Here is a 10,746-nt window from a genome sequence, read left to right as displayed (position 1 = left end):
GGAGCACAAGGTTGCGGGGTATTGGAGCATCACATGCTAAGAAAAAAGCTTGGGTCCATCTGGAACATTCCCAAGGGCAATACTGTCCCGACAGGCACCCCAGGCTGGTGCAGGCCTCATCACCATCTGCGGGGGGCAGATGACAGTGCAGACTTCAAACTGTCATGCTTGGCAGGGGCACAGAGTGTAGGAGAAGGTGTCATTTCCTTTCCTCTCTTCTCCCCTCCCCTTCCCGCTCCTTCCCTCCTCTCCCCTCCCCTCCTCTCTTCTCCCCTCTCCTCTCCTTCTTCCTCCCCTCTCCTCTTCTGCTCTCTTTTCTCCTCCCTTCTCTCTCCTCTCCTCTCTCTTCTCCTCTCCTGTCCTCTCCTCTCCCCTCTCCTCCCCTCTCCTCTCTTCCCTCCCCTCCCCTCTCCTTTCCTCTTTTCTCCCCTCTCCTTTCTTCTTTCCTCCCTTCTCCTCTCTTCTTCTCTCTTCTCTCCTCTCCTCTACTTTCCTCTCCCCTTTCCTCCCCTCTCCTCCCCTCTCCTTCCTTCTCCCCTCCCCTCTACTCTCCTCTCCTCCCCTCTCCTCTCCTCTCCTCCCTTCTCCCCCCTCTCTCCTCTCTCCTCTCTTCCCCTCTTCTCTCTTTATGCTCAGGTCTCTCCTCCCAATCCCCTGCAGCCTGTCTGCATGAGTGCTGTGGACCCAGTGTCTGCGCCTGGAGGACCCTTGACCCAGCTGTGCAGAGCATGGGGGCTTCCAATGCAGGGACAAGGAGTGGCAGACCATGGAGAGCTTCTTCGTCCATGGATACGTCTAAGGGCGTCTGGAAGCCCGTGGAGTAGTGAGGCATCTATGGGAAGGCGCTGAGACAACCCTCTAGTAAAGTCTCTGCCCTGCCTCCGTCTCAGTGAAGCCCCCTTCCATGAGCAGCCCAGAGTCCCACAATCCTCTCTCTCCCTGGAGGCTAAGCCACTGGATACAACATCCATAAGTGCATGGTTGGCCTCTTTCATCATTTCCATAAACAAGGAAGGAGGACAAATGGACTTTTATGGGACAGCCCCTCCTCCTGGCATTGACCACTGGCTCCCTCTTGCTCTTGGCTACCCTAATTTGCACCCTGTACCAAGCAACTGCCAATACCCCAAGCTTATAAACCTGATTTAGTAGTGATTAGGGGTTTGAACAAGTCCAGTCCCCCAGCCCCCGCCAAATAAAAGGGGAAAAGCTGAGCCACTGTGCGGTCAGTCCCATCCCATTCTCCTTCCTCTCCAGGGATCCACCTCTGCCTTCCAAAGCCATGTCATGCCGAAATTTCCAATTGAGTCCCAGATGTGGCAACCGGAGTTTCAGCTCATGCTCCGCCATCATGCCCCGGATGGTCACCCACTATGAAGTGAGCAAGGGGCCTTGTCGGTCCGTGGGTGGCGGGGGCCTCCGAGCCCTGGGCTGCCTTGGCTCTCGGAGCCTGTGCAACGTGGGTTTCGGGAGACCCCGTGTGGCCTCCAGATGCAGCATGCCAGGCTTCGGGTACCGAGCGGGAGCCACCTGTGGATCTCCCGCCTGCATCACCCCTGTCACCATCAATGAGAGCCTGCTGGTCCCCCTGGAGCTGGAGATCGACCCGACGGTGCAAAGGGTGAAGAGAGATGAGAAGGAGCAGATCAAGTGCCTGAATAACCGATTCGCATCCTTCATCAACAAGGTAGGGGCAGCCAGGGTGGGGCGGGGCGAGAGCGACTGCAGAGAGTGTCCTGGACCTGTTCTATCTGGGGGACAGGAAGAGGCATTTGTCCATGGGCCTCTTAAGCATTCCATGACCGTTTGTCACTGAAACATCCTGCTTCCCAGCTCAGACTAGCTTGAAGCTTGCTGCGCTCCTCCAGCCTCTGTCCCAGTACGTAGATTATGAGCACACACAACCGCACCCAACCCAAGCTCTTCCGCACTCTTCATTTTTTTTTTAAGAACATGACCTTTCTCGGCATGTCATCTGACAAATCATCAAGATTGTCAGGGAGCAGACTGTCACAGAGACTTCCAAAGTAATAGGCAAGGGATGGCACAGGAGCTAACAGCCTTCCGCGTGAGGAGTAAAACTGCCTCCTGTGTACCTGGGCTATGCCAAGACTCTTAGTCCTGAAGGCAGAGATCATAAACACCTTGAGCCCCCGATTTTCCATCTGTTTAAGACTGGGGTGAGTCAGATGTGGAACAGAGTTCAGAGCACAGGGTGGCTGTTATCCAAGTTTTGCACTTGGCAGCCCCCAAATCAAAGCTTTGGGAAGCTACGAGGTAGAGTAGCATGCTACCTTTAAGTAGCACTGAGCTGGCCTGTCATCCCTAATTCCCCTGGGTTCGTTTCTATACCCTCGAGACTCAGAATCCCTGCCCAACCACTACATGTTGTTTCGGAAACTCCAAGGACTAGGGCAAACATCCCTAAGCCAGAAGTCAGAAGTCCTGAGTCCTGGCAGAGCCCACTCCTCTTACCCTGAATCTCCATGGAAGCTGCTCATAGTTCAGACTCAGGGATTTTGCTGCCTGGTTTGGGGATGATGTAGATATAGATACTCAAAGGAGGTGATCTATATAAATATATCTGTGATGCCAGGCCATGGTGGTACATGCCTGTGACACATGGGGGATAAAGGCAAGAGGATCGGAGTAACGTAGATCAAAGGGTAAAATCAGTTGCTGCCAAGCCTGACAACCTGAACTAGATCTCTAGAGGCAGGCGCGTGCGCACCCGCGCACACACACACACACACACACACACACACACACACAGGAATGAAAGGAGCTGGTCCATCAACACTATTTTTTCTTTCCAAGTCTGTTATGTTCTGGCTATAAACATCTCATGGGGGGGGGGGGCTCAGCCATGAGCTTCTATAAGGCTGCTGGTGTAGCTGTTGACCACAGTTAGAGGAACATCCCTTCTGTGGCTATCTTAAGAGTCCCTGTATGGGAACCCCATAGCAAGGCTCCAGACTATGCTCGTGTGGCACATAGGTGACCAGATCAACACATGCAGCTGCTTCCAATCAACCCACAATGATGCAAGAGGTGGACCATGGCTTGCCTGCATCACTGGGAGTCTGCTTCCTTCAGATGCCACCACATAAAGTAGAGGAGCAGCAGCGGGAAGAGTCAGCAGAGCTAGGGCACAACCCTTGACCTGACCTGACCTGTGCCCTTGGACCCGGGCATTCATGTGTGGGCGTGCTCATGACAGGGAGAGGTTCACAAGGGTCGAGGGCATGGTCGAGGGCATGGGACTTCCAAGCAGCCAGCCCAAGAGCTGCGTGTGGACTGTCCCATGCATTTGGGACAGCAGTCTTTCCGCCCCAACATGGACCACTGAGGGGGAAGATGAGAGGAGGCGCAAAGGTACATCCCTCTGGGTGTTAGTCTCTGCAGAGACCTGGCGATGGACTCCGGGTCCTTTCTACATGGTGACAACCCATTCTCGGGGCAGGTGCGGTTCCTGGAGCAGAAAAACAAGCTTCTGGAGACGAAGTGGAACTTTATGCAGCAGCAGAGGAGTTGCCAGAGCAACATGGAGCCGCTCTTCGAGGGCTACATCTGTGCCCTGCGGCGACAGCTGGACTGTGTGTCCGGGGACCACGGCAGGCTGGAGGCGGAGCTCTGCAGCCTCCAGGAGGCACTGGAGGGTTATAAGAAAAAGTAAGTGGTCACCCTGCAAAGGGACTAGAGCAAGCGAGTGAGCGGCAGAGCCAGCTCAGACCCCCGTCTCCTCATCCCTAAAGCAGGGAGGCCGACAGGAAATCCATTGAGTAGTGCAGAGCATCCATCTCATCACCCACAGTGGAAGCCATGAAGTGTGCTTTTGCCCCATCTCCCTTCCTTCCACCCTGCTTGAACAGGGGCTTGGAAAGACCTTGCGGCAAAAATTCTCTCACCTGCCACGCGTGGAGCCCCAAGTCTCTGCTCCAGCTACACCGCTATTTTGGGATTCCATTCTGCCAAACCCTTTACACACCAAGAACTACGCACCAGTCCCCTGACCAGGATTCTGTGGCTTCTCTTTCCTCCATTTGACCAGCCTCCCCTCAGGAGTCCCTCATCCCCATCCGGACATCACAGCTCCCGTCCCGTCTCCTGACATCCGTCTTCCCTGTCATCCCCTAGAGGGTTTCTGTTGTCCATCCCATCTTATCCACTCCCCAGAGGACAGGCCCTGAGCCTGTCACTTGACGTTAATGAAATGGAGATCCCCACCGTGTAGGAGGCACAGAGAACTTGTCACTTGGAAGAGTCTATCTGCTCACATCCTCATGGGAATGTATAGGGTGTGGGGTAGGAGACCCACATTTCCATTGAGGAGAAACGGGACAAGACAGGACAAGGAACATGCCAGTAGAGTAGAGCCATGTTGGGGATGTGACTGTTAAGTGCCAACCATTGGCCTTCTTGGTGGCAGACACTGTGCTAGGATGTAGTGCCCCACCCCTACCCCACAGCACCGAAAACCCTTTATACATGTGGGTAGGTGCCAAGAAGAACCACAGACGAGAGAAGAGATGGGGGACAGGGACAGGGGACATGTTTGGACCATGACCTTGATAGATAATTTTTCTTCCAGTAGACTCCTTCTTCTAAAAGATACCCAAAGCCTGGTATAGTGGTACATATCTTGTCACACCAGCACCCAGGAGGCTGACAGGAGGAGCATGAGTTCGAGGCTAGCCTGAGCTACATAGTGAGTTTAAGGGTTACAGAGTAAGACTCTGTCTCAAAAGCTCTTTTAACTTTTTATCTATTAACTCAGAGCTACAGTAGACTTGAAAAAATGGAGGGAGGAAGAGGGGAGCAGGTGACTGACAGGCAGGTTGTGGGAGTGAGCAGAGGCCAGGCTCAGAGGGGCCGTGCCTTCCCTGAGAATTAGACAGCGAGGCAAGTTTGGACTGGTTCGCAGCTTGAAATAAGATCTTTGGGTTTAAAATATGAGTTCCTTCTGGCACATCAACCACAATGGAAAACTCTTGCATAACACCTGTCCCAGCCACTGCACTGTCAGAGGACATTACAGGTGTCAATGAACTAACTCATAAGAGCCCTTTGAGGCAGGCCTGGGTTGCCCCAGTTCTACTGGGGATACCCCTGTGAATAATGAGGCCTTAAAAGACATCACCCACCCCCTTTGGTTATGTCTAGTGTGTGACAAAATAGGGATTTGAACTTGGACAGTAGCCGCAGACCTCCTCATCAAAGCTAGGCAGAGCTTTGCTGGACCAAAGAAAGATGGGCACCAGGAGCATGGACTGGCTCTCCTCATCAAACAATCTCTGTAGCCAGACTGAACCCTGACTCCCATCCTCTCTGCCTCGGATACAGTATGTGGGCCAGGGAGCCCCCAGGAAGTGGGAGGGGTGCACCTGGGCTGTTTCTGTGCTCTGGTAAGTAGGTAATTGCTACCTCTACCATTGGGCTTCAGGTGGGGGTCAGACATACCCTGCAGGCAAGGAAGAGGTACAGGGTCAGCTGGGAATCTCCCTGGGACTACAGCCACCTCAGAACAGCTTGGGAAAGATGAGCTACAGGGAGCATGACCTTGCTCTCATTTCCAAAAGTAATGGTTAGATGAGGGGGCTTCCTCCACAGCAAGAGAATGAGGTGGTATTGAGGATCCAAGGGCATGAATCATCACAGAAGCAGGCTGCTGGTGGTGAGAAGGGGCAGGTTGAAAGGTCGCTGAGGTATTCCAGAGACAAGAGTCTGTCCTCAGAAGGAAAGAGCCATGAGGGTCTGGAGAAAAGGCTGGAGCATAGCCCCACAGGCACAGCTAGTGCACCTACCCCGAGGGGACTCTTCCAAACTCTACACCCTAACCAAAGCCGTGCTCACCTCCCCAAAGGTACGAAGAGGAGCTGTCCCTGCGTCCCTGTGCTGAGAATGAGTTTGTCACCCTGAAGAAGGTGAGGAGGTGCATATATAGTGAAGGGAAGACTCCAAATACCAGCCCTATGCACATCCCATCCATGTCCCAAGACCACGTCCACAAACAAGTCCCTCTCCCTTGGTCTCTCGTGTTGGCCCTGGAAAAGAATGCCTGACACCCCATTCAACTCCACCCTGCCTAGAAACAGAGATTGGCCCTGATCTCCACACGTCCTTCTGCTACCTCACATGGGATCAGAGCTAGGGGATGGCTGTGAATCTGCCTGCCCAAGCAGCTGGCTGTTCATGTGGCTAATGCCAAGTGAGAAACCAATTGCCAATTTAGTCCCAGGCACAGACGCAATCACCCAGTTCCTCAGTTGGGAACTCAGAGAAGAGCCCTGAGCCCACAGCCATCCCTGCCATCGCTTGTCCAGGCAGTGCTTGACGAGTGTTGGGCATGACTGACTCTGCATAGCCCTGATCCAGGTCATGCTCTGTCACTGTGTTACAGGACGTGGACACAGCCTTCCTGGTGAAGGCTGACCTGGAAACCAACTTGGAGGCTCTAGAACATGAGATTGAGTTCCTGAAAGCCCTGTTTGAGGAGGTATTCACGGCCACGAGGTCTTCTGGGTGATCTGTCAGGCAAATTCCAGAGGGACATGGGTGGACAGGAGAGCGGTGGCAAGCACTAGAGGGGACATCTCATGCACTCAGGGAGTGAGAGTCCCCAGAGTCATCCAGATAGATGGTTGTCAGATCTCCCTTAGAGAAGTTCTGGGTCACCATAGGGATAAAGGGCAAAGTCAAGGCAGGGAGCAGGCTGGGGATTATAGGCAGGGAAGAGCGAGAACAGTCGTAGGACATCTGAGTGGGCTCCTCTCATGGCTGCACCCTTGGTGTTCACTCCTCCTGCTGCGTGACCTCCTCAGGAGATCAGCCTGCTGCAGTCTCAGATCTCGGAGACTTCTGTCATCGTGAAGATGGACAACAGCCGGGAACTGGACGTGGACAGCATCGTAGCCGAGATCAAGGCCCAGTATGATGACATCGCCAGTCGCAGCAAAGCAGAAGCGGAGGCCTGGTACCAGTGCCGGGTACGGCTGGGGTGCAGAAGGGCTGAGAGAAACATCAGAGGAGGGGGCAAAGGCAGGGAGTGGGGAGAAGCAGAAGACAGGGCTCCAGTGCTCTCTGCCCCAAGAATCGCTAAGGACCTAACACGTCTGGGTCACCCCACAGCACCAAGAACCCACAGGAATCCCAGTTCTGCTGTTTCTGCCATGTCGGGTCTCTGCAGAGCAGATGGACCCCACACACAGGCCAGCCCTGTCACCAGGGTGCCTGGTCCCCAGCTCTGTTTATCCATAGACTCACTAGAATGGCCCTCTAAACAGCATGCAATCAGTATAATTGGTGTTGGTGGCAGAGGGGGTTCTGAGCTTCACAGTGTAGGTGGAGGCCTCTGGCTTGGGTGTTACTGGTGTTGGAGCAGAAACAGTGATTAAGGGTGCTCCAGACTTAGTAATTAGGGGCTTCCTGGGAGGGCAAGGGGAGCCCTGGGGCAGCTGGATCTAACAAGCTATGTCATCTCAGCCTCAATGGCTCGTCTGTGTAATATACAGTGTACATGCAATCACCCCCTGGCTCCCACGATCAGCAACTGTTCATTGAGCATCTCTCACGTGTGGAGTGCAGAGCATGGAGCTGCAGATGCATCAGGGACAGAGATAGGCAGCAAGCCTGCCTTCCTGACATTTTCCTTCTTGGAGACAGAGCCAAGGGCAGGCAATAAACGTGACAGAGCAGAGTACCGGTTCCGGGAAGGGGTGTCATGTGATGACACACAGCATTGTCATGAAGAAGATGAAAGAGGGTGACCCACAGGGGTGCTGTGGAGTGTGCCTGGCTTTAAATAGGATACCGGGAGATGGTGATGGCGGAATGTCCCTGTTGGAAGGAGTCTATGGTCCAGCCACACCCAAGTCCATGGGGACACTCAGCAGTTTCCAAGGGCAAGCAGAGGGTTTCCACAGGTAACAGGAGGGGCAGCACATGGAGTCTGGACAAACAGGAACATTGACATTTGACCTGCTCTCAAAGGACCCATGATGCCCACAAGCAGAGAGCAGGAGAAGTGCGGCTAACTTAAAAATTTTTTTTCACTTTGAATCTGATTTCTGATGTTTGTTTATTTGTTTGTTGCTTTGAAGTCAGCCAAAGCAAGGTATCACATTGTTTTAGTTTTGACTGTCCAACCCCAGGTTGAGCATACAATCCTTCTAAAGTCCACAGGGCATAGAAAATGGAAATAGCCCTCAGGAGAGCTCAGGCTCTGGGGCAAAGAAGGAATCAGATGCAAAAGGGGGGATCTGGGAGAGTAGATCAGAGACTGGGGCTGCGTGACAGGAATAAGAAGCAGCCACACGAGACCCCTGGCATCGATGAGAACCCGAAAAGGAATGGGATGTGGGATAAGTACAGTCATGGAGCACAGTCATGGAGCACCTAAGCTAGGAAGAAAAGGGATGTGGGATAAGTATGGTCATGGAGCATAGTCATGGAGCACCTAAGATAGGAAGCCAATGGACAAGAGGCTGTGGACTGTAAGGAAGGGGCCAAGAGATGCCACAGTGAAGGGCCGGGGTCTCACCTTTCTGTCCCGGCAGTACGAGGAGCTGAGGTTGACGGCTGGGAACCACTGTGACAACCTACGCAACCGCAAGAATGAAATCCTGGAAATGAACAAACTAATCCAGCGGCTGCAGCAGGACATTGAGACAGTCAAAGGCCAGGTGAGGTCCCGGAGTGGCCGAGAGAACCTACCAGAGGGCCAGCTTCCTGATGGGCCATGCAGGGCAGGACAAACCTCGTCAGTGAGGAAGAGAGACAAGCCTGGGCCATCTTGTCTCACAGGAAGCAAGATGCCTCTACAAGCTGCCCACCAGCCACACGAGTGGCCCCACAAAGTCAGGTTCCGTGCTGTCAGAGAAGTAGTGAGGCAGAAGACCAAACTCAGGCTTTCAGCCTGTGACCCCGACCTTCAACGTAACTAAGTTGCTTATAAAGTTAGACCTACTCAATTCAACTAGGCTTGTGAGAACCAGCCAGGCTCTACCATCTATTTATTAGCCACAACCCCATCCCTGTTCCTCGGTGTTTCTAGTCCCAGTAACACCTCTCCTGTGCCCTCTCCCCAGCGATGCAAACTCGAGGGGGCCATTGCCCAGGCAGAGCAGCAGGGAGAGGCCGCCCTCACTGATGCCAAGTGCAAGCTGGCAGGGCTGGAGGAGGCCCTGCAGAAGGCCAAGCAGGACATGGCCTGCCTGCTCAAGCAGTACCAGGAGGTGATGAACTGCAAGCTGGGGCTGGACATCGAGATCGCCACCTACCGGCGCCTGCTGGAGGGCGAAGAGCACAGGTAAGCCAAGATGGGCACCAGGGCGGCTGTTATTCTGTCTCCTGAGGTTAGCTGCTGCTCTTCCCACAGTCCTGGGAAGCAAAGCACAGTCTGCCCCCATCCCCCCCCACACACACCCCTTAACACAGTGAGGGCAGAAAGTAGGGCTCCCTTCGCCGCAGGAGCCTGACATCTTTTCCCTTCTTTCTCTAGGTTGTGTGAAGGCATCGGGCCTGTGAATATCTGTAAGTAGCTGAGTCATGAATCCTGGATCTGGGGTTTGGGTAGAGTTCCCAGGTAGAAACCCACCACATTCCACCCTGCCATCGGAGCTTCTCACATCCCCACCAGATGAGTATGCCTGCCATACTTCCTGTGCGGGTGGAGAAAATCCAGCAGGGCTGCCCACCCAAGTCACTACCTGAACAAAGGATGTTTTGCTGGAGGGTTAGCAGCAGGGTCAGGAGAAGGTGCAAGGTGAGGAAAGTCTGTGCAGGGAGTCAGGCATCACTCCTAGCTTCACCAAGGCTCCAGGGAAAGGCGGGGGAGGGGGAGCGGGGGTGTGTGTCAAGGTATAGGGCGCTTCCAAGCATTGGGTATGATTAGGGAGGGTAGATGGATCCTTGGAGGCAAGCGCCAGGAGTTTCAGAAACTGGGATGGCCCAGGGTAGGGGATGGTCCACGTGTGGCACTGAGCATGTTTTTCTGTCCCCACAGCTGTCAGCAGCTCCAAAGGTGCCGTTCTCTACGAGCCCTGTGTGATGGGCACGCCCATGCTGAGGACCGAATACTGCACCGGGACCACGGGTGTCCTGAGGAACAGTGGGGGCTGCAGCGTGGTGGGCACCAGTGAACTCTACATCCCCTGCGAGCCCCAAGGGCTCCTGGGCTGTGGAAGTGGGCGGAGCTCCAGCATGAAAATGGGAGTGGGTAGCAATTCGTGCAGCCGCTAGTGTTAGGGCTACTCAGATTCTGAAATCACTGGATATCACATCTCTACAGGGCTGAAAACCAGAATATTCCAAAACTCTTTCCTTCCCACACCAACTATACATTGCTCTGGGATACTCCTGGGAGCTGAGCTACTCCCAGCCCCCCTCACATCTTCACAGCCACCCTTCACATATCTAGATGCAGACCCCAAGCTGGTCACAGAGTATGTGGAGACACAGAGAAGGGGGCTTTATAGTCTCTGTCACCTGGGGTAGCAAGACAAGTTTAATACAGTCAAGAGAATGGCTGTAGTCTCACCATTTCTCTCCCAGGAGGGATGACCAGCTGCACACACTACAGTTCTGTTTTGCAAAAGCTCCATATCACTTTCCTCACAAAGCCAGCCCTTCTCCTTTCTATCCCATACCCAAGCCTCCCCATCTCCTTTCCCTTTGACTCTCAAATAGCTAAGAAAATTGAACTCATAGCACCCACCTGAGGCATGCAGTATTATAAAAAAAAAAAAA

General features: G+C 53.7%; 1 protein-coding gene across 1 annotated transcript; it reads left to right on the top strand.

The window, feature by feature from the left end:
* Window positions 1-1,226: 1,226 nt before the first annotated feature.
* Window positions 1,227-10,746, top strand: Krt82 (keratin 82). Its single transcript, XM_021216207.1, has 9 exons — window positions 1,227-1,687; window positions 3,464-3,672; window positions 5,864-5,924; window positions 6,401-6,496; window positions 6,822-6,986; window positions 8,556-8,681; window positions 9,087-9,307; window positions 9,500-9,531; window positions 10,004-10,746. The coding sequence occupies exons 1-9, from the start codon at window positions 1,283-1,285 to the stop codon at window positions 10,237-10,239; spliced, it is 1,551 nt and encodes a 516-aa protein (XP_021071866.1). The 5' UTR covers window positions 1,227-1,282; the 3' UTR covers window positions 10,240-10,746.

The sequence above is a fragment of the Mus pahari genome, chromosome 17 (genome assembly GCF_900095145.1).
Source record: "Mus pahari chromosome 17, PAHARI_EIJ_v1.1, whole genome shotgun sequence".
In the NCBI taxonomy this organism is placed as follows: Eukaryota; Metazoa; Chordata; class Mammalia; order Rodentia; family Muridae; genus Mus; species Mus pahari.
The sequence above is the reverse complement of the archived record's forward strand: the minus strand, read 5'-3'. Positions and strand labels throughout refer to the sequence as shown.

Excerpts from the sequence above, each read along its gene's own strand:
- Krt82 (XM_021216207.1), top strand. The coding sequence starts at position 1,283 with ATGTCATGCCGAAATTTCCAATTGAGTCCCAGATGTGGCAACCGGAGT. Across the intron at positions 1,688-3,463 it reads TCGCATCCTTCATCAACAAG|GTGCGGTTCCTGGAGCAGAA; the intron begins GTAGGGGCAGCC and ends TTCTCGGGGCAG. Across the intron at positions 9,532-10,003 it reads CATCGGGCCTGTGAATATCT|CTGTCAGCAGCTCCAAAGGT; the intron begins GTAAGTAGCTGA and ends CTGTCCCCACAG.